Here is a 24309-nt window from a genome sequence, read left to right on the forward strand (position 1 = left end):
TTCAGCAGGCAAAAAGCCACAACTTCTTGCACACCACATGTACACACACACGTATATATTCATCCATTTAGTCACACACTATTATTTCTCTGTATTTATGTCATGCTTGCCTCCCTCCCTCTCCGTCTTTCTCACAAACAGCAACATATCGACCCTCTGGCACCTGGCAGAATGTGTTGTCACTGTTTTTCCTCTTTCTGTCACCCCAGGCATGCTCCTAAATGGCCTCCTAGACTTTATATCTGTCTCTCTCTCGCTCTCTTTCTCCCTAGCTTTCATTTTCATTCTCAATCACAGACACACACATACCTGTGGCTATTTACGTGCCATGGAAGCCAACTTTTAATGATTCATCCCACAGCCATTTTAATTCCCCTGCATCCCCCCTCTGTTATCATGGGAGAGACTGCAAACGACAGCCGTGTAAGATTAAATAGAAGTGTTTTACGCTGTAATCTAAACGTGGCTTTTCTTGGCATCCATTTCTCTGTCTTTTCTCTGTTGCCATGGCTACCAGTCAAAAGCTTGCTTTGTCTCTTTGTGGCCAAACTCTTTTATTTTTTTTCCCAAAGGCTCCTTGTGTGTAATGACGCAGGTACTTACGTGAGGCAAATGTAGACACTTGCCGCACAAAACTCTCCCACGCTCTCACTCAGGCACCTCTCATAGTGCACACAAGAAAACATACCACATGCACAGTCCTGCACACACACGTACTTACAGCATTGCACTTATTCACCAGTGATGTCTTGTCCCTGTTTGTTGGTCTAACACTGTAGAGCAGCTAAAGTTCCCAGCAGCTTTCTGACTGGATTTGACATTGAAGTATTATCAGGGAAAAGCCTTTCGAATGGAGTGGGAGGGAGAAAGGGAGAGATATGAGGAGACAGACACCAAGGGAGAATTTAGAGAGAGAGAGAGAGAAAGAGAAAGTGCCGTTGAGGAATCAGATTTCTACCACTGAGCATGTAATAACTGGGAAAGGTGAATGCAATGACACCCACTCCCCTCTGGCATTGAGACAGCCGTGTATACAGCGCATCGAATGGGATATCAGCTCTGTTAGTCCATAGGGGCAGAGGCAGATAGGGTAATATAGCTAGATTGGTTCCAGCTGAGCCTAAAGTGAGAATAAAAAGGATTACAGCTTTCTTAGAAATTCAAGCTCCTCTTGTATCTCCACTCCACCAAACTGTTATCGTGGTGAAAAGGGGAGACTGGTGGTAATGTTTGTTTTTGTTTTTTTCCTCAATTAAACTGACAACAGTCTGCCAATTTAAACAAAAACAAAAAAAGCCAACGTTTCTTAAAAATTGAATTCACCATGATTTCTCGTTTGTTATATGTCTTTCATTACTGCATTCATTATGCTGATGAAGGCTGCATTGCCAAAACATTTTCAACACAACTACTGAAAAATTACAAAATGTGTTGTGAAATAAAGCTATTTTCCCCACAATTTTAACATGATACACCTTTGATCAAAGACTTGAATACTGTATCTCAGCCCTTGCACTTATGCTGGCCTTGCAGCATCTCCCCTAGTTGTCTACTTGTATTCTCTCAGAATACAAACAAGAATATAAACCACCAGGGCTTCCTAAAGGAAAGGTCTTTCCCTCCTTATCTTTCTTTAGAATGAAAAAGAGCTTGCTTCAGCAGCAGTTTTGTCCCCTCTGCCATCGCAGCTCTGAACAAACTGCCTCTCTGACAATGTTCTGAGCTGGGATGTGTGAATGTATATATGGAGATTTTATGTATTGTCTTTATTATCTGTGTGTCTTTATATCTATTATGACTCTGCGTTGTACTGACTTTGAAAACAAATCTCTGTCCGGGACAAAAAAGTGTTCTATCTAAATCTAATCTAACTTGGGCTCGACAGTGGTGAGATTTGCACTTTACACACTGGTAGATTGATCTATCAACAATGCAATGTATTTTATGTTAAAGTTGATATTAAGCTGATCAGAATTCAAGTTAACTTCAAGTTAAACTCAAATAAAGTATAAGTGCCTAGAAATGTGCTTGAATACAGCACTGTGTTACATCCAACCATTTGTCAGATGCCAGGGCTCAAAAGTGATGAGAAGTAATATTTATTGTGACTGTGTAATTACTTTTTTCAGCGTTTTTCTGCCTCTAGACATTCTATTGGTGCTATCTTTTCATTTCCTTATTACAATTGAGCAAAAACAAATGGGAATTTGGGGAAAAAGCTTGATTGAATCCATCCAGGTTACCTGCAGTTTAATGGCACTGCTTTAGTGCTGCTGCTTTAGTCAACATTACGTGTTACTTCCAGTGTTGAACTGTTTCCATTTAAGTGGAACTGTTTGAGAGGAGCCAAGGCACACAGGATGTCTAATCTTAATTTTGTCACTTCCCAACAACAACAGTAGTTGTTGTTGGAAAGTGACAAAATTAGTAGTGGGGGGGGGGTGGCAGCAGGGAAAGTGGGTTATTGGACCAAAAAATCGGTTTGGTTTTTGAATCACCGTTTCCTTGCACTTAAAAGAAGTCAAGTTTTATATTTGGTTATGTTTTTAGCTGATGAACTATGAGGTTGTGAGTGTGTGTGTGTGTGTGTATTCAACATCACTGCTGACTTTCTCAATAATGCATAATTAATATCCCTAAACACTATGATCCAAAGGCAGTGTACCCCATAAATAAATCAGAGATCTGCCTACTTCCAGCCTGCTCCCCTGAGAGGGTGAATGTTTGTGTTTAATGCTCAGCCTCCCCCCAGGAAGCTGATTTTAATGTTGAAAGTGTAAACTTTTGAGCTGCTACATCAACAGAGTTTGTAATGCTCAGTGTCGATCACTATAAAGCTCTACTCAGCAGAATCTTCCATAGTGAATTTTTTTTTCTAAAACCACCATGAATTAACATCCTAAATGACTCACTCTAGTAAACAGTTCCAATATTTTCCTCGTGTATTTAGCTCATTTGTCTGCAAAGGTTGTAAAACGTGGCTGTAAATGAGTAATCGTCAGCCATACGTCAACATTTTGGAACTTGATAACACAATTTTCTTTTGTTGAAACAATTTTCAGAGTTGATGTCACAGAAAAATGTCCACATCTCACCATCCATCAGCAGATATAAGCATATAAGAGAGTATTACTTCATTTTGTAGAGACATTTCTCATGTACTCCTCTGTGCCTGTGTCTGTCTTTATTTACAAAACCTTTTTACCATTTTCTGGCTTCTCTGTGGTCATCGCTTTCATCACCCCATCCAGCTGGAGTCTGCTGTGCCACTGCCCAGTCCAATGGAGCTGATGGGGAAGATCCTGGTGAAGAACAAGAAGAAACACCACAAGACGGACGGAAGCACTAAGAAGAAGCTGTCAGAGCAGGTTTCCAACACCTACAGTGATTCTTCCAGTGTGTGTGAGCCCTCCTCCCCCAGCGCAGGTACAGCTCTCCATATAACAACACACACTCACATCCTACAAACAGACCCATCAAGTCACACTGGGACCGTTGAATTATGATGTTTCAGATGTAGCCTGAATGTGTGGGTCTATCTGTACTATGGACCAACACCTCTGTGCTGTCCAGAGGCTGAATCACTGGAGCGAAACAGTGCTATTGTTTATCATTCATCATTTTCATGGCCCTCTCCACCAGCTGACAGTGTAATTGGCTGTTGCATACACTCCCTGTCAGACATACACACTGCTGGTCACGGGGGCATCTTAAACACAGGCCTATATTGGCCTTCAGTGTCAGTGTGTGTGCATGTGACCATGTGTAGATTATACTATAACTGTCTGGTGAACTTATGTATATATATATATATTCTCAATTCAAGGATTTTAATATTTTTACAGCTGCTCTCTGGTTTTAGTTTTCCCTGATCAGTCATATCTGCATTGGTGTGTGTGTGTGTGTGTGTGTGTGTGTGTGTGTGTACTCAGGCTTGCAACATAGTGAGGACCAGAAAATTTAAAAACCAATAAAATGAGGACATTTTGCCTGGTCCTCACAACTTCAAGAGACTTTTTTAAGGTTAAGACTTGGTGTTAAGGTGAAGGTTAGAATTAGGTATAGGTTAGAGTGAGATTTAGGCAGTTAGTTGTGATGGTTCAGGTTAGAATAAGGTGCTGGGGAATGTATTATGTAATTGAGGGGTCCCCACAAGCATAGAAGTGCCAGGTTGTGTGCCTGTTTATATTTCTCAGTTCATGTTCATTCATCCTGTTCAGTTCAGTATGTATATGTAAATATTATTAAGCTGTAAATTATAATAGACAGTCACTCTCAATTTTCCTTTTTGAGTTGCAAGCTTCGTATGCTAACACACACTGCCCCCTGGTGTAATAAAATAAGCATCACAAGTGTTTCACTACAACAATTTCCAACCACAGAGGGAATCAATACAGGGGCAAAAGTTTGTGTTATTGTTTTTCTTATCTCTTTAAACAGACCCAAAAAAACTATTTATTCACATTCATTTATAATCTTTTAATTGGACATAACATAATTACAAATTGTGACTGTAGATCAAAATTGTAATGTTTTTCCCAAAAACATGCAGATGAGGGTAATTTGTTTTTAGAGTCCTGAATCTGAAGCTGTCAGTCAGGATGCATACAAGCTCAACAAGCAGCAGTAATCAGAGGTTAAGAGGCAGCATCTGTGTGGCCTGAAAACCAAAACTCAGGGTAAAGTTCAAACTAATCTTGCTGTTACTTACTAAACTTCAAAATGCTGTGAGGGCACAGAAACATTTGAGGGCAACCCAGATAAACCCAGTGACGCTGTTTAAAGAGGTTTTAGTGCAGCAGAACACTTCAAATGAAGTTTTATTGCAGTTATCCACTGTAGTTTTGTCAGATGTGTATTTGTTGCTAATGTGTTTGCTTTTTCCACTCAGGATCAACCAAAGAGGAGATGGCAGATTCCTCGCAGCCTGCTGAGGGTGCCGAGCTCAGCCTGAGGCCGCAGGGCAGAAAGTCTATTGGTGAGTCATACATAGTACATGACCTGATATTCTCAGGAAAATCGTTAGTAGAGCTCTCATCAGGCTGGCTGCAGAAGCTGTAGGTCAGCTCGACCATTACGCTGCTAAAATTAATTTTCTTGGTCAGTGTGACCTCAGATTCGGAGGGTAATCTTTAGTGGATCTCTCATTATGTGGGTGCAGTGGATGGGCCAATCCTCTGCACCCACATAATGGACCAAAACAATTTTAAAATTAATTTCCTCAATCAATGAGCTCGGTGAGTTGGGACCTGTCAGTGTAAGCCTTATTTATGTCCCTGCTTTTGATTTAATGGAAGCAACAGATCCAAGATAAAGGCTTGTTTAAAGGCTGTCTGCTTTCAAGCCAGTCTGTGTCACCGTTTTGCATTTGAGTATTTGGAAATGTTAATTAAATTTACAGACATTCAACTTTGGTTCATTTGGTTCATTTAGCTTTATGTGTTGCTTTCATCTTTCAGGGGAGGTGGAGGCAGAGAGTGAGGATGAAGATGATGATGATGACGACTGTAAAAAGGGCTCAATGGATGAGGTGCGTATACTTGCAAGTTACAGACATCAGTCAGTTCAAATACTGGAAATAACAGATTTGCGGCTCAGTGTGCTATTTACATGTCATGTGCTGATGCCTCCCTCTAGTGTACATCTATGATAATACATTTTATTTCTATTGATGTGTCTCCAAATTGCTGAATAACAGGGCTTTTGGGATCATTTTGGGCCTATTAAGCATGAAACATCCATCTCATTGTTTTTAAGGCTTATAAAACAGCTTTAGTTAAAAGATTGTGCTGCATTACATTTAGATATTTGCATTGTATGTGTTTTCCCTACAGGGCACAGCAGGCAGTGAGGCATTTGCCACAGAGGAAATGTCCAACCTGGTCATCTACATTCAGCCAGTCAAGTTCAACAGCTTTGAGGGTTCCAAAAGTACGTAAGAACAATGAATGAGATGCCCCCCGTTTACCCTTTGATAACCTACACTTTCTCTGATTGACATACTGTCTTCAGTAATACTTCAAGTCAGAAAAGAGGTGTGTGTGTGTGTGTGTGTGTGTGTGTGTGTGTGTGTGTGTGTGTGTGTGTGTGTGTGTGTGTGTGTGTGTGTGTGTGTGTGTGTGTGTGTGTGTGTGTGTGTGTGTGTGTACTGCTGCGATCAACCTATCACCATATCGTCCCACAGAGATCAATCGGAGCTACCAGATGTCATCATTTGTAGAGACCAAAGCTTTGGAGCAGCTGACCAAATCTCCTGTAGAGTTTGTGGAGTATCCTTCTCAGTTTTACTGAAACATGTGGTTTGTACTATTTAATATAACCTACAATGTTTGAATCGGATTTTAATCTATGTTTAACATCTGTCTTCAGTGCACATACCCTCCTGATTTTTTTTTTTTTCATCACCTCACTCGTACGGCTAAAAGTAATAATGAGATAATATTGATAAACACAGAACTGTGTGTGGTTTGAAGTCAGTAATACAAGCAGAAGTTATTTCAAGAAGTATTGAAAAGTAGAAATAGTAGTTAGTAGAAGAAGTAGTTCCAGTTCCATTTGTATTTTCTAACGCAGGTTATGCAGCATTGTCCTTAGCCAGCTCTGTTAAGATACAACAAACTCCAGCTGAGCAGGATCTACCCTAAAGGCACCCGAGTGGATTCATCCAACTACAATCCTCAGCTCTTCTGGAATGCAGGCTGTCAGCTCGTGGCTCTCAATTTCCAAACCATTGGTGAGGGGGGATAGCCAAAGACTCTATTCCTGTTTTTAAATCATGCAAATTTTTCTGCACACGTTTGGGAAAGTTCTCTTTGAAAAATAACAAGTGTTTTAAGGGCAAGAGGAAGAGGAGGAAACCTCCCTCTTTATTTTTTAGTGCCTAATACAATTTAAGTAATAAAGTGCACGTTTTACGTTTTGTCAGTTTTATTTCACTGTTTTTGACTCACCCAAGTAAACTTTTGTTATTCTGTCCTCACTCCACAGATTTGTCCATGCAGTTGAACCTGGGCATGTACGAGTACAATGGGAAATGTGGCTACAGACTCAAACCAGAGTTTATGAGGCGACCGGACAAACACTTTGACCCTTTCACTGAGAGCACTGTGGATGGGATAGTAGCCAACACACTGTCTGTAAAGGTGTGTGTATGTGTGTGTTGGTCTTTTTGTGTCTGTGAAGATCTCTCTCTCCCTCTCTCTCTCTCCCTCTCCCTCTCCCTCTGCCTGCATGTGTTTCATCTTTTTTCTCTCTCATTTGCTCTCTTACTTTCCTTCCTGCCCCTTTCTTCCAGATCATCTCAGGCCAGTTTCTGTCAGATAAGAAAGTTGGCACGTACGTGGAGATCGACATGTTCGGCTTACCTGTGGACACCAAGAGGAAAGCGTTCAAGACCAAGACATCTCAGGGCAACGCCATCAACCCTGTGTGGGAAGAGGAGGCCATTGTCTTTAAGAAGGTCAGACTGACTCAACATGCATATTAACATAGGACCAATCGACTTAACTGGCCAAGTGTGTTTTCTTTTTTTAAAAATGTGGCAAAACATCAACTTAGTTTTGTCATTTTGATGTAACAAAGAATGTATATTATTTTTCTCAGGTTGTTCTGCCCACTCTTGCTTCATTAAGGATAGCTGTGTTTGAAGAGGGAGGAAAGTTCATTGGCCACCGCATCATTCCTGTGTCAGCCATCCGTCCAGGTGACAAAGTTTTGTTTCAGAACAGCTTTTATCATCAACCATTCAAACATCTTTTCAGTTTGATTTTCTCAGACATACTGAGAATAGAGGAAATATAAAAAAGTACAAGCATTTAAAGCATACTTCAAAATGCACCATCAAAAACATGAAAACATCAGATAATAGAAATAAGATTTGTTTAAATATTTCCATAAGCTGTGGTTGTTCCCTGAAGTCTGCTCATCTTATTTCCGAACTGATAGACCCTCAATCTGACTCCAACTCTGCAGGTTATCACTACATCAGCCTAAGGAATGAGAAGAACCAATCCCTGACTTTGCCTGCTCTGTTTGTGTATGTAGAAGTAAAAGACTATGTCCCAGACACATTTGCAGGTAAGTCAGGTAAACGTATTCAAACTAAAAGTAAAATGTTTCCTCCTGAAACATAGCAGGCTCAGAGTTGTATTCAGTGTCACAAAAAGGCTTCTCTGTTTTCGACCTACTCCTCAGACGTCATTGAAGCCTTGTCTAATCCCATCCGCTATGTCAACCTGATGGAGCAGAGGGCCAATCAACTGGCTGCTCTCACTTTGGAGGAGGGAGGAGAGGAGGAGGGTGACAAAGAGGTGTGTTTGTGTTCGAGCTCTTCTCTCTATCCCCTGTGTGTTTGCTCATTATGGTTTGTGTGTACGTGTGTGGAAAGCTTTGCGCCACATATCGGTTGCTGATTGAGATGAGCAGGAACTAACTGGTTTAGACAGTGAGAGCATATGGTAGTGAGAATGAGAGGACGCAGAGAGGGTGGAGATCCCTTAGCAAAACCGTATTAAGATGCAGTTTAGAAAGAAGCCGCATGGGGAGGTTTTTAATATGATCACAAAATACTTTAAAACCCATAGCCATTTACCAGCAACATCATATTGAAAGGGGAGATTATGAACCACTGCTTGTGTCCAGTACAGATATTATCAGCAGACTTTGTTTGGGCCATTATTCATTCCCACTCGCTGCATGATAAGCTGTACTACAACCACAGCTGTAGCAGTGTTGTTGCTGAGTTTCATTAAGCCTCTTTCAGCATCCACCTGCGGGCTCTGACTATAGGTTTCCTCTGGGACAAACTGCTCATATCACCATTTATTTTCTACTAATCTGTTTACTGAAGTTGTCTGGCTGGAATCATACAATGTCTGATAAGACTTAACATGGTTACTCCAGCACAACTTTTACTTTGGTTTGTGACTGTATGAACATGTTGAATAGAATACTAATGGCATTCCCCAAACCTCATATTGATCCTCTTGAGGTCTGCAATTGTAAGTCTGTGTCGCAGGTCTGACCCTGACTAGTTTAAGCCAACTTTAAAGGTACCCTGTGGGGATTTTGGCCATTAAAAACAGTGCTGCGGAGCTTGCACAGGAGGACCCACATGCAAATGTAGCAATGTGCCGCCAAAGGCAAGGAAGAGGGAGACTACTTGCATGCTAAGTATGGATGTAAGGGTTCAAATTATTCCTCCTCCATAATTGCCTCTGAAAATGTTTTACAAGAAAGGACATACATTCAACACATTTCTTATGCCTTGAACATGCACAAACTGTGATTTGGTAAGAAACAGTGAAGGTAAACGGAACTTTGTTGGCAAAAACCTCCACAGGGTACCCTTAACCCTGTGCCGGCCTCCAAGAGTCTCTAAATCACTTTTCTTTACTTTTATTCCCCATTGAATGCTCACATTGACTAACTACTGACTTATATGAAATACAGGACACACAGGAAATAAGCTAGCTGAATCTAAACTAAGTCGGCAGTGACCTTTAACTTTAGCACAGACTTCAGTTTGAACATAACCTAAATGCCAAGCAGCTCAGAGAGCTTTAACAAAACATGGCAGCGTAAAAGAATGTGACCTTCTGCTTTCTTCCAAGTGACATATCAATGGAAAGATTACACTGCTAACATCTCACACTAATGGGCCATCAACACTACAACAATACCAGGAGGGTTGTAGCCTTCTAAGTGGTGCATTGAGCAGCCATCTTTGTCAGTGGTGTCATTTTATATGTACTTGACAGACAGTACAAGTAGCCAAGGATTAATGTAGGCTCAGTGCATTAGGGGGCAGACAAAGGGATGATATCTGAGGGGAGATGTGAACAACAATTTCTAAGATTGAAGTCAGGATACATTTAAGGGGAGAGGCAAGCAGGACGCTGGGTTATCTAGGGTTATGAGGAGAGGGGACTGGAAAGAAGGTTTGTTCCTGAGGGGCTTCTTCTATCTGATTTGCCAGCTGATGCGATTACCCACGAGGATGGCCGACGGAGAGCTTTTCCATGCTGTGACCATGACAACAGTCACTAAAAGAGGCAGAGCATGGAAAGGCAGAGCGCAGAGTGAGGAATCAATGTAGACAGAGTGGGGACAGAAAAGAGACAATCCAGCTAGAGCGGCGAGGGCAGAGATTATTTAAAATTGCATTAACATTTCAGAGATAAGAGCATATGGTCTGAGATTCAGCTGGACCTAGGGGAAATTAAGATCTGCTGAGCCACGGCACAGGAAGCAATGTTGAGAGTGGGTTACCAAAGCTATGTCTATAAACTATCCTGCAGGACACAGGTACAACAAGGACACTTCTGAAACAGATACCACCACTCAAGGAGGATCTTGTTCCACAAAAATACCATTTGCAGATGTATTTTAAACATAGTAATAGGTCGAGTAATGAAGTAATGAAGTCGAGATATTCTGTGAACTTTGTATTCAAGTTTAACCAAAGAAGAAGAACTATTGTGTCGATAAACAGAGCAGCAGAGAAATGTGTCTTGTGTGTTACTCATGCAATGGTTGATTGTGTGTATGCGTTTGTGTACAACTCTGTATCACCACAGCCAAGGTATATGCATGTCGTCCATTTTACTGTTTCAGATTTTTTTTTTTTTCATGTGTAAAACTCAAATGTACAATAACAATTTAAAATGTTTTTCAAAATGTTTTCATGTGATGGACAGGTGGAGGCAGGGAGTGATGCTCCCTCAGAATCTAAGGTGGACCAGAGGGTAACACTGCCTGCAGAGAACGGACTGAGCCACACGCCCATCATCGCCCCGAAACCTCCTTCGCTGGTTGGCCACCAGCCCCAGTCTGCAGGTACTGTATGAATAACCATCATCACATTTTCAGCTGTTAAAATGTCACTTGAATGCACCATAAATGCACTGAAATGTGGATGAGGATTGTTTTTACATTACATTGAAGCATCAAAGTCACCTCAGGTAACAGTTTGATTTTTAACAAATGGGTTGTTAAATATTAGAACTTCATTATAGTGGTTGAGGAAGAAAGTGTGACTTTCCTCTTAGATGAGAGCATATAGTTTGCTTGAATAAATCTTTTTGAGTTTTTGATTTTTCATGAGGATTACAGGTTACTTAAGAAAAGCACAACTGAAAATGTTTGTGATAATAACAGAAAATATGTGCTTTCCCGTATCCTCATTTGTATTTATCTGTATTTAGATTTTAGGTAGGGGGAGGAAGGGTACTTTTTCACTTAAATGTGCACCTAACTGGCAACACTTTAACTTGTTTTTGGTAACCAGGGTCATTGAAACCATCAGTGAAGACTGAAGACATTATTCAGAGCGTCCTCACTGGTAAGGTTATGTTTTCAAACTTCATCCTTGAGACTCTTACATATGTGGTTATTATTATTATTATTATTATTATTATTATTATAAACACCAAGACTGACTGATTTTGGTGGTTATGTGCATGATACACAATGGAATTAGTTTAATCATAATCATGTGTCAAGAATATTAAGTAATTAGATTTAGTTTTTTTTTTATATATATTGATGATTTGTGACAGAACATTTCAGTGCTGTCAAGTTTGCAGGATAAAACTACTATTTAGACTTAAGAGAGATAAAAGAGCTATCACTACCATAGAAATCAGTTTAATAAATTAATTAGCTGGTGTTGTGCAAATGAATTGTAATTTTAACCCTTTTGGGAATTCATAATATGCTGTCATATAATATGCTCAAGTATGTTGTTGTTGTATTCATCACTCCAGAGCAGCTGATAATCTCAGCAGCAACATCATGAGTACTTTATACTTTATATCCAAAATACATGAATCCAGTATAAATTGATTTGCACTGACTATAGAGTTGGAGGCTCAGACAGTGGAGGAGTTGAAGCAGCAGAAGGGCTTTGTTCGAGAGCAGAGGAAGCAGTACAAGGAAATGAAGGAGTTGGTTCGTAAACATCACCGCAAGACCAGCGAGCTGATCAAGGAGCACACAGCTCGCATGTCGGAGCTACAGAGCCAGCATCAGCGCCGGCGCTCTGCCCTGCAGAAGAGCCACAAACGAGACGGTAAGAAAAGGTAGGTAGCGCTCCTCTTCTCCGCTTCAAACTGACCTACTATTAGTTTACTTCTTCACTTCTTTCCTTTGAAGTCCTTGCCTTCTGCTCTATCCATCTTCAAAGGGATTCCACCAAAAACACATCAAGACTAAGAAAAAAGAATACTAGTTCATCAGCATACACCTGCATGTGTAGCTTCTAATTTGTCAAGCTACTGTCCATCTCCTGGGATAGTTGAAAGCCATCCTGTGAAATGACATAAATCACTATCTGAAGTAATGACAGATGAGGCAGGTTTAGGGAAAATATGAATACCATAAAAATGAAATTACAACACTACACCACAAAATACCTCATAGGTCTTGACAACACATAACACAATAAAATGGTGAATGAATTTTTCCTTCCCTCTAATCCTACTGTATTCCTTTTCTTTCTGTCTACATCCACTGAAATACACAAGCACCTTTTACACCTTATTAAAATTCACTGTCGCATATATTATTGCTCTAAAACAAACATTACAGGGCAGACATCGCCCTCATCTGAAGGAATAAAAGGGTAGACTTTGTCTAGAATAAGAATGTGGGGATAAGGCTTCCTCCAAGCCTCAGGGACTCCAGGGACTCCTTCAGGCCCCTCAAGGCTCCATCACACACTCAAGAATCAGCACTCAGCACACAGCAAAGATTACAGTCCTCTCAGCCAATGTGGGCCATAGAGGAGCACTGCATCAAGACAGATAACATGTTTCAACCAAGTTACAAGGTTCAAGATAAGTCAAATATGTGGGAAGTAACTTCAACCATTGCTATTGATAGCACCATCCCCTGAAAAAGTAGTTTTTTTAATATAAAGATGCATATCATGTGCATTCATCGACGATGTCCAGTTGTAGAATTAGCTAGGGCCACGGTACTGAAAAAGAATGAGGCATTTTAATTTGCGGATGTTCTGTTTGTGTCCTTGTGGCTGCGTGTTTGTGTGTGTGTCTCCAGTCGGTCCGAACAGTCTCTGTCGACCCTGGACCAGGAGCTGAGTGAGCTGGATCAGGAGTGCAGCCAGAGGCTCGCAGAGCTGAAGGAGCAGCAGCAGCAACAGCTCCTCACTCTTCGTCAGGAGCAGTACTACAGCGAAAAGTACCAGAAACGAGAACACATCAAACAGGTACTCACAGATACACGCAACCAATACACACATACAGCACGTAGACGAGAGGGCAGCTGGGATGGCTAGTGGACAAGTAAATAGTAAGAAACAGGAGCTCAGCAAGTCTTTCTCGTACTGTTTGCCTTTACTTCAAACACAATATTTACTCTGCACTTGTCAACACTTGGTTTACAGTGTCCTCATTGGCTGGCATTGCTGACAATATGAAATGTCATTTACATGCACACTCAAGGTTTCCATTCACTTTAGAGGTGTAAAACACTTTTGCATTTTGATACGATGTATTTCATGCCTGTTCCAGCCAAAACTGTGCCTCCTCAAGGCCCATTAAGTACTTTAGGATTATTGTTAGGTACATACTGCACATGGAGGGATAGAAGCACTTAAAGCCCCAGTCTACATTGTCAGGTTTCCTGTCATCACTGTACATCTGTCAGCTGCCTATTTATGGCCACAACACCTAAAGCTAATTTCATACTCCTGAACTTGTGTCCAGTCATTAAGCTGTTGTTGAGGGACAGTTGAGGGACTTTACAATATAAAAACATTTATGTAAGTCATTTCCTTGGACAGTCAATGTTCCCACACTAACAGTACATATAAACATACATAACATGTCACACACATACACATAAGGCGCCGACTTGCACAAACTAATCATATCAGTCAAATGAATGGGTGAATGCTGATATGAACTCCATATCACCAGGTAGGATATTACAGCCATCGTTTTGCTGCCTGTGCACATAATCTGTTGTATGGTGTGGAAAACTAAATGAGTTCTGCTCCAGTACACCTGCACTGTGAGCAGCACAGCTGAGGTGTCACAAAGGTTTATTCAGGCAAAACACAACATGCATAATAGTGATTGTGTTGTTTCCGTGATCTCAGTGTTTAATTCTGATCAAAATCACAACAAATATAGCTGGAATTTGACTGAAATAAAAATATGGACTCAAATAATCAACAATTCAAAGCGGATGTTTCCTGCCTCACTCACTACTCTGTTTTGTTCTTAGTGTCAAATTGTGACTCTCTCTGTCTTTCTCTCTCTAGCTGGTTGAGAAGCTGACCACTATAGCAGAGGAGTGCCAGAGTGCTCAGCTCAAGAAGCTCAGAGACGTCTGTGAGAAGTAGGACTGAGTTCAGCATACAGCATGCACACACATTCACGCAAACACACGAAAGGATCATTCTCATTCATTCTCTCTCCATCTCATCGTCTATAGAGAAAAGAAGGACATTAAGAAGAAAATGGACAAGAAAAGACAAGAGAAGATCAATGAAGCCAAATCTAAAGACAAGAATGTGACAGAAGAGTAAGTACCTGTCTTTGAACATTAATAACTAACAGGGAACAGTAGTGTGTTATATCTGTGTGACCACTAGATGTCACTAAATACTAAGGAGTTTGATCTTTAGCTTGGGTTGACTGATGATAAAATTGTCTCCCCAGAGAGAAGCTGGAGATCAATAGATCGTTTGTCAACGAGGTGGTGCAGTACATCAAGAGGGTAAGAGACGACACGGCTATGGTCTAATGGAGAATGTAAAGTCCCTAATGATCATCACCATGTAATATGCCAGTAATGCCATTACATAGTTTAAGTCATACAATTTAATTCAAAACATAATTCAAATTTGTATTGACTCCTAATGTAACTACAGTACTAAACTGTATGTGTGTGTGTGTGTGTGTGCGTGTGTGTGTGTGTGTGTAGTTGGAAGATGCACAGAGTAAAAGACAAGAGAGACTACTGGAGAAGCACAAGGATATCCGCCAGCAAATCTTGGATGAAAGGCCAAAGGTAAGACTTAGATTTATTAAGGAAATGTTGAATGAAACTCAAATGTGAACGAACCCTTGATTTGTGGCGTGTTTTCTGATACTGCACACACTGATATATTTCATTAATTCCCTGCTCACCATCACACAGTTTTTAAGTTGATCTGTTGCATGGCAGAATCCACCATCAGGGTGTCTGGGGTGTATGGCTGGGGGACCAGCATACTTGCTCATGTGGTGATTTTGAATTCCTGAATCATCGGGTCTCTCTCTTAGTTTAAAGAGTTCTGTTATGAATTGGCGCTATATAAATATAGATTGATTGATTGATGTCTTTGGATCCCTGCACGTGCAAAAGAATTAAAAGACATTTTCATTTCATTAGTATCTAGTGTGGCTTCAAATGACAGTCCAGCAATAGACACTTCTAAACAAAATTTCTAATTAAAACTGTTGATTATTTATTTGGTTTATCAATGAATATGGAGCCACACAGAGTAAATCCATAGATTTTGTGCAGATCTTGAGTTATCATTTTGCCTTTTTCATCATGGGTGGACAATATAGATTTATAGTTTTATAAACTGTGGATAGAAACACAAGTTTAGGTAAATAAGAGTTTATGTCCTTGAATCAAACTGTATTTCTAAATGAATGCTGGCTATTCATTTTCACCACTGGGGGGCAATCTGGCCCAGGTTTAGTGAGATGTGGCTCTGCCACTTTGGTGCAAAACTGTGAGATGATGTTTTATATTGTGAATATAAAACCTAGTTGAGTGTTTTTTTCCGCTTAAATCTTTATGCTGATATCAGGATATGTCACCATGGATTTAAATGCAAATACCTGCTGCACTTGATGTGGTTGCTTGCAGTATAAACAGTATCATCATATGAATGAGTTGTCTGGTTGCGCACTGGTGAAAACTTGTTAATTGCATTGTAACACGGATGCTTCAGTCCGTGTTGTCTGTTGGCTGTTGTTATTAATGTGCCTCTGGCAGTCAGGATGTAATACCATCATGCCACTCTGCAACATGCTATATATACATGGGCTTATTTTGAAGTGGCTGCTGCAGTTTACTTTTGGTAGGTTAAGCATGACTGCTTCTCCTGTATGAGTTACACATTTCCCAACCTCTCATTGTGACTGTCATTGTAGGACGATTGTGAAGCTGAAGAGTATGGTAAGACCATTGTTGCATCCCAGTATTCAGTATTAATACAGCATCAGTGTAATAGTATTGATATACAAGCTTTTATACACCTCAGCTTCTGACTGGAAGTAAATATGCTTCTTTGTAAGGCCTGAGACCTGCCAAGCATTGTAGAGTACTGTATGGGTGGTTGCAAATATGTTATGTGTGGCTATATTGCCATAAATGTAGATGTAATCTGCATAGAATTGCAGAATAACGGGGCAGCAGATTGGCCTGTGCAGAGTGAGATCACACCCCAGTTAGAGTGCTTAAATTTAATCTCACATGTCAATGTGTCCTTGAGCAAGATCCAAAACACCAACCAGAGGGTAAAAAGGTGAGAACTTCACCATTTTTGGTTATCAACAAGGCATATCAAATGAACTTAACAGTGTATTTTAGTTCAAGCATTAATATCTCAGGCTCTACAGTGGCACACAATGCTGCTCAAGGATCTCCGGACCTTAACAAGAGGTGTAGTTGTTTCACTTGTATTATAGATATTTGTAATATGAAACTAGTACATATACTAAACACTAAGGCACTAACAGTCATTTTCTCTCAATGCAAACATCTCCTCCCTTTCTTATTATGACAATATTTTTAATCTAATGCAGTACAAACTGCTTCTTGCCAAGAAGACACTCTTCATTGTTGTCAAATGAAGATTGTACTGTACATTTACCATATCTACTCATGAGGTAATGTTTTTAAGACTAGCATAAATCAGAAGTGTTTCGTTTGTGACAGCTGCATTACCACCACCTTTCAAAGTGGCAGCTCCTTGTTCTTTTGAAACCACTTGGAGTTGAGTGTGGGAGGTGCAGTACAGACATCCAGCCCAGTGCCCCTCACATTCAGGAGGCCTTTTCCACAAAACTGCAGTAGGGAGACATAAAGTAGTGACACTAATATTCTGGCCACAAGGTAGTGTGTCAAACACAGGATGGAAGGGTAGCGTCAGAGATGATTGTATTTACCTTGTTAACCATCTGCTTGTTGTGGACATCATTGAGGTTATTGAACTATGCTCCTTTTAATGGGGGCCTGTGGTGACCGTCATCATCTTTTAATAGTCACAAGAGGATACTTGTCAATAACACCAGAATTACAATGATTTCATAAGTCGGTGGTGACTCAATGTGAGCTGTATGAAACAGGATCCTCAGAGTCTAATTAGTATTGAATTAAACTGGTTTCCTCAGATTAGAGAAAGAGATGCTGCTGCTTTCTTTTGCTGATCACGTCAGTGTTCCAATCAGATGTCATTCTGTTAACAGTCGGTGTTTCCCACAAAACTGTAAGTGATTATCTATCACCTAACCCGCTGTCACAATCACTTCTCTAAATCAACATCCGCACCATGGCAAATTTAATTCCCCCGAAGAAGGATATTACATAGTAATCAACCATCTCTGCAATATCTGCTCTCAACAACAGTCATCTGCATGCAGAATATGCAAGTGATGTCAGAGGACACCCCTCTGGAGACAGCTAGCAGAGAAAGCCCAGGGTTGTGTTTGTTAGAAAAATTCAGGATGCCACCCACAATGCTCAAAGTTAAGGATACATTTCTGTTTCAGATTATGTGGTCAAATTGTATTAAAGTGAAATCATGTGCTACCAAAACAATATAAAGACACTTGACATTTCTCATACTGTCCCTGAACACCTGCAGGAAAGAACACAACCAGATTTTAATCTCTGGGACCCCTCGGGGTGTCTGTTTTCATACTGCAAAATACAGAGGCTACTCCTGCCAGCTTCTGTCGTACCTTTTTTCTTTGTACCAGTTACCCCATTTTCATGTTTCACGTATTTTGCACTATATTTAACTTTGTCAGGTAGTCCTCCCCAAATACCCCCCTTTGAAATATCTATTTACTTACAACATGTATCTGACTTAGCTGCTACCAACACTATTATTTGATCATCAATATAATATGACTCTTGTAGCATGACCCAGTCAGTTCTGTCAATAAAGCCTCAGAAAGTCAGCCAGCACGAGCCCAGTTCTTTGCATGCACGCTTCACCCCACAGCAGCATTCACATGTTGGCTACAGACAGTACAGCTGTGTTAGGTCTATTTTCCAGCTCTGCCTAATAGCTTGTGGAAATGTCCTTGAGCAAAACGCTGAACCCAAAACTGCTCCCAACGAGCAGGTCATTAGCCTTGCATGGCAGCTCCGATACCATCTGTGTGTGAGAGTGTGATGAATATGAACCCCTGTAAAACACTTGGCTCTCGTACTTAATGCGGTGAATGTAGTCCATTCAGGTTTAAACTCCCCAAAACTTGATTTGAGGCAAAGGTGGATATTATTTGAGTTTGCTCACAGGAAACCCATTTAGTAGTCAATTAGCCACCAGATGTAAACAACAGTGGTCATAAACATAAAAACTGTATGGACTCACTGTAGAGAGCTCCAATGGGGGGTAATGGATGAGGGCATACATAACTAGGGCAGGGCTGATATAAAAATACTTGCTGTGTGTCTCCGTGTTTGGTGTGTGTGTGTGTGTGTGTGTGTGTTGCCCTTTGTGAATCAGAGAGAGGAAGATACAACACACTTTCTCCCTCAAACAGTTCTGACCCAGATTCTCCTTTGGGCTCAGAGCAGCCACTAATGGACAGCTATAACTATCCCTGGTGGAGACCCTGAGAGCTGAGCGGCCCACTACAATGATGGTTGTGTGTGTGTGTGTGTGTGTGTGTGTGTGTGTGTGTGTGTGTGTGTGTGTGTGTGTGTGTGTGTACACACATACATGTGATGTACCAACCTAAAAACTAGCTACAGTATCTCTGCTGTGTAAGACGGCAACTAACAGCCGCTTAGTACAGGCCTTAATAGATATCATTTCCAAACTATATGAAGCTGAAGGGTCATAAAATGTGAAAGGCGTGTAACTGAAGCTCTGCCTTGAACAGTAGTTAGAACTTGAGGCTTTTGTTAGCAAGGCTCTGAAGTCCTGGTGATACCTTTAGGATCGCATACTAAATTGAACGAGAGGGGAGAGAGAGAGAAAAAGAGAGACATAGAGAGGTTTGTCGTCACTTCCAGCATGTGCACTCAGGTGCCACTGTCCTGTTAATGATCCAATCTATCTGACCCCCAGGAGTCGGCAGTGCCCAGCACGATGGCGAGTGCTGTTTCGGCACACCTCAAGACCCTATATCCTGGCACGCCACTCCTTTTCATCTCCTCTCGTGGCCACATGGTCAAGTTCACATTGCCATCTGTCCACCTTAAATTATTCAGACCTCATGTTGATCCTGATGATCTTTTTATCAATTGCCAAAGCAAGATAAAGGCCCACATGTGCTGGTCTTTTGAAATGTATATTTTGTGACTGAATCGTGCAGTAAGAACCAGCATTTGCTTTTTTTGACTTCACAACAGTCACTGTTTTGGCTATTTGATGAGAAATGATGACTGTGATATGCTCACCAGTGAGCTAAATGAGATCCAACAATCGACAATTGCTTGATTCAAAGAAAGGCTTTTTGAAAGCTTTTCATAAAAAAAACATTTATTCTATGTCTCATAAGGATTTTTGTCTGACATAGGAGCTAGTATTGTATGGCTTTGAGCATTATACATATACTTATACCATCTGAAATGCAGTTCGATTTTTGTACCCAAATGAGATGGACATCGAGTGAAAAGGACTCCATCTCAGCCTATTTGAAGATTTTGTGATTGGACTAAAGGCTTACCAGACCATGTTGTAATTTCACTGTACTAGTCATTTCCTCACAGACAGACCTTTTTTGGCTGTGAAGAGAGTATGAAATAGTGATACGGCAATATGTTTCACAACAGTGTGCGTTGGTGTATGTGTGCATTTGTGGTGTGAATGTGCGTAATTCCACAGGAAACGTGCTGATTCTTTCTGAAATGAAATGGGAAAAAAAAAAAATCAGATGGTGTCTCCCCACTGACCAACACGCAGAACCGCACACATATATGCGCACACACACGCACGCGTTTCATTCGACAAGCAGGAGTCCTGTGCAGTCGTCATGGAAACTCGGGTCCCCCACTCCCCCTCCCAACGCTCATATCCTCCTCTTCCCTTCATGACTCTCTGCAATCTGTTAATTTGGAACTGAGTCCTCATGACGCAATCCCAGGGATCTTTAGTGGAGGTGGAAGAAAGCAGCAGGCGCAGGAAGAGGAGGGAGGTCTGAAGAGAGGGGGAGCGAACAGGTTGGAGGGGGCGCGGAGGTCTGGGCTTGAAGAGGAAGAGAGCAAGCCCCCCCCCCTCCCCTCACTGGGCGATGTAGGGGCGGCCACTATGTTCCCTCATTGCAGACTTTGATCTGCATCATCTCTGCCTGGCGGGTTTGCATCAATAATGCACTTGTGCCCGTACATGCACACACATACACACGATACCCACAGGGAACACTCAGTGAAAGCCAGAGACAGTGAAGTAAAATCTATTGTGTACATGTGAGTGCGCGTACATGTAGCACGCTTGGTTACTCCTCTGCACTATTATGCTAGCTGCTATTTTAGATCAGTGCACGAGTGTTCATTATGTATGCCCACATGTGCTAATGAAGCTCTCCAGGGTTATGCTCTGTCTAAGGAACACTCACAGCTGAACTCCTGCTGGAAAGTTCCCTCCCTACAGTATGTTGTTGAGGTTTCCAGCTTCAGCATGAGCCACTTTTTATTTGAGGTGAGAACAGCAAAATGACTGTTGCCCCCTGATTATGTGCTGCATAAATGGCAAATAAATAAAGAGGGAGAAGATGGTAGAATGTGAAAAGAAAGGAGCGCTACAAACCCAAAGAGACCTATCGCCCAACTTCACAGTTCCTCTCAGCTCTACGGAGTATCTCTCAGCTTTTTGTGGCCTGCACCCTTTACTGTTCTGTTTCATTCTCACCTCCCTCACCAGTCTTGTTTCCAGTAACAGCAGGCAGCTTGTTTGAATGGAGAAGCTTTAATAAACCTACTGCACCGACACCAAAAAGCAGACGTACAAAGTTAGCAACCAGCTGGTGAACATAGTAGAGCGTTAAGGGCCAGATATTTCCCTCAGGAGCTTAAGTTAAAGAGACAGGGGTAGTATTGGGCTGAAATTCAACAGGTGGCCAGACACTCATCTTCAGATGAATGCTATAGTTGCTCTGTGTCTGCCAGATGCCTAAATAGGCAGCTGTTTGCAATATCAGCTCTATACAGTGATGATACAGTATGTCTGTGGCTTGTTTGCAGCTTGTTGTACTGCTCCCAAGTGGCCCAAAAAATTATTGAATCCAGGATTTAACGAAAACGCTAAAAGTACCACTAAAAACAGCCAATCACTGTTGTTTGTCCCCAGTAATTACACAGAGTTATCATTTTTACTTAGCAATGTTACATGTAACATAATTTAGTTAGCATTCATAACTGGTAGAAATACCAAGATATCACCAAGCACATTTCACAGCTCGCCTTCCCCTTTGAATCAGTCCTTTTAGGGGAAACTCTCATTACTGTACATGCATGGAGGTATGCAGGAGAGTGTTTTTTATAAATTCCTGGTCCAGAAGAGAGGAATCTCTAGAGAGGAAAAACCCCTGCAAAGCAATAGATGAATTATTTGAGAGGAATTAGGAGAGGGCACTGAAACACACACACACACACACACACAGAAAGATAATAGAGGGAAAAGGAAAAGGGATATGCAGTCTGTTCTGAGTAGTGGCTGTTTCTGTCTCTCTTATTTCATTATCCATGTTGTTTTTTTTCTTGCATTGGGCTGCCGCAGTTCATTTTTATAGTTATGACCAATACAGTATAAAGAATGTAAATGAAGGAACGGTGCTCTCTTGCCTCGCTCCTCTCTTTCTCTCACACACACACACACTTGCATGCATTGCACAGCAAAGCTCCTCTTTCTGCAGAAGGTCTGTGATGCAGACAGGGTGGCGACCCTGTCTCGTCTCTCGGACATGGGATCTTTGGTTTCGCCTAATTGGGCTGTGTGTGGATAGGCAGCATATCTCAAGGTCAGGACACACACGCCTATACATATCACACAATCTTTGGCTCTGCTTTACCAGTTCTGATCCATGTAACAGAAGATATTGATTCATTGAAATGGTTTGAATAGGAGCAGGAGCTAGCTAAAACTTACATTCAACAGAAAAGCACCTATTTCCTTAGACTTTCTTAATGTGACTCTACAACGAGACACTGCTAGCATATAGCTACATACTGTAGATGCAGAGCGGTGTGTTGCTGGATGAAGTCTTTTTTGTGTTGCTGCAGCGGGCGTTATGTCACAGCTCAAAGCAAAGAATTAATTTGGCTCTTTGGAGGCCTTCTCTGCTTCCCTTGATAGCTTCTCAAAACGAGGACAGCTGGTGAAGAAGGTCACTGAGTGCTGTATTTTAAGAAAGGCAGAAATGTGTGTGTGCGTGTGTGTGTGTGCATCTGGTTTGTTGACAGATGACAGGTCTTCAGAGATGAGAGACAGATTTAAAAGCTGGCTGGATAGCTGCTACTGGTGGGTGTCTAAACAGAAACTGGACCACACACACACATACATATATTTACTGTATGCATGCAACACACATAGCACAACCAGCAAAAGCACACATGCTCACACAGACAAAAATGTGTTTATCTAACTGTGTTTTTGCTGTGGGTGTCATTCAGTTTCAAAATGACTATATATATAGTTTGAAACTTGGAACTTGAAACCATGACAGTTGACCTCATTACAGTGCAAAATATTGATGTGTTTGACGTCCCAAATCAGAATTTAGTTCAATTGAGACACAAATGAATCAAAGCTTTGCTCCACCAGGTCCAGGAAGCTTGAGGAGTAAGTTTCACTCGTGCCCTCTCCATTTCCTGTATTCCAGTCGTTTCCCTGCCAAACTGATAAGGTGGCAGATGGAAGGTGATATTCATAAAGCCCTACATCGAGGAACCTCTCAAAAGAACATAGCGCTGCCTGTTCTCTAATCTATTTTTCCATCATTTCTTGAGATTTTCTTCTAATCAAGCTGTCCCCTTGGTGAAAACAATGTGTTGTCGTCACCGCTCAGCACCCAACTTTAACAGAAAGCCACTGGTGTTCGCCTCCGAGCTGTTGATTACATGCAGAGGACACACACACACACACACACGCACACACATCTTTCTGAGAACTGCCTGGTGCCCATCAGACTCCTCTGCCCCCTGCTCCCACCTCCTTCACATGTGCCAGGGTGTCATCAGATGGGAGAAAGATGACAGCTTTAATCAGAGGGTGTTTGTGCCTCAGCAGGCAGGGTAAAGGCAGGCTGCACATGTACATACACTCACACACACGCACACACTCACACGCGGTGTGCAAACTGTCCCACCCCTAAGTAGGTCATGCGCAGTGCAGAGCAGGGGGAGAGAAATGAGCTGTGGTGCGTCTTTAGCCATCTGGTTGTGATGGGCTGGATGTCCGCTCTGTGAGACCCACAGAGAGAGTGAGAAAAAAAGAAAAAAAGAAAAAGAGAGAGAGAGAGAGAGAGAGAGAGCGACGCATGTTTCAGAGAAGGTGACCCTAAGATGCTGAGCTTGGCGGGGGCTTTAGCAGGCTCTGCACCACTCAAAACATTAGAAAGACACAAGTCAGGAGCTCCTTCATTTCACACAAAGACAAACAGCATCAAGCACAGTCACTCTCAGTGTTATCTGGCTGATTGTGTCTGCACTTCACTTGAGTCTGGCATTTTCACTATTCAGGGCTCACCCTTTCACTTTCAGAATGATATGAATACACACACACAAGTCATGAACACATGTGAAAGTAACACAACATGCAGTATTATATTGAATGTTAACTGTGCGTGAATTGTAATGGATGTCTGCATTGTATGAGGTGAAAATTCTTTGCTAAAATTAGATTACCCTAACGTAAGACAACTTGGCAACAGACTGTCACACTGAGGTATTAAACCACTAAATACCGGACAGACAGCGGCTTTGACAGAGTCCAGCATGCAATTCTGCTTAGAACTTGAACCATTTGAGCTGTAGCCTCATATAAACTAGATGTATGTAAAGCAAGGGAGATCTACTTTTACCTGGGTTTTGATATGAATCTAAAAC

At 41.4% G+C, this 24309-nt stretch overlaps 1 protein-coding gene across 1 annotated transcript in view; it reads left to right on the top strand.

Moving 5' to 3' along the window:
• plcb1l (phospholipase C beta 1-like) overlaps nt 1-24309 on the top strand; it is a 101397-nt gene that overhangs the window by 72909 nt on the left and 4179 nt on the right. Inside the window, exons 14-32 of the mRNA XM_070848842.1 lie at nt 3252-3426; nt 4892-4978; nt 5460-5530; nt 5835-5931; nt 6185-6269; nt 6609-6733; nt 6988-7142; nt 7295-7459; nt 7603-7702; nt 7972-8076; nt 8194-8309; nt 10698-10836; nt 11288-11341; nt 11861-12080; nt 13060-13228; nt 14288-14364; nt 14461-14550; nt 14688-14745; nt 14953-15039. Of these exons, the coding sequence (XP_070704943.1) occupies nt 3252-3426; nt 4892-4978; nt 5460-5530; nt 5835-5931; nt 6185-6269; nt 6609-6733; nt 6988-7142; nt 7295-7459; nt 7603-7702; nt 7972-8076; nt 8194-8309; nt 10698-10836; nt 11288-11341; nt 11861-12080; nt 13060-13228; nt 14288-14364; nt 14461-14550; nt 14688-14745; nt 14953-15039 (2175 nt within the window). The remainder of the gene's footprint in view (nt 1-3251; nt 3427-4891; nt 4979-5459; nt 5531-5834; nt 5932-6184; nt 6270-6608; nt 6734-6987; nt 7143-7294; nt 7460-7602; nt 7703-7971; nt 8077-8193; nt 8310-10697; nt 10837-11287; nt 11342-11860; nt 12081-13059; nt 13229-14287; nt 14365-14460; nt 14551-14687; nt 14746-14952; nt 15040-24309) is intronic.

This window comes from Pempheris klunzingeri, chromosome 18, assembly GCF_042242105.1.
Source record: "Pempheris klunzingeri isolate RE-2024b chromosome 18, fPemKlu1.hap1, whole genome shotgun sequence".
Taxonomy (NCBI): Eukaryota; Metazoa; Chordata; class Actinopteri; order Acropomatiformes; family Pempheridae; genus Pempheris; species Pempheris klunzingeri.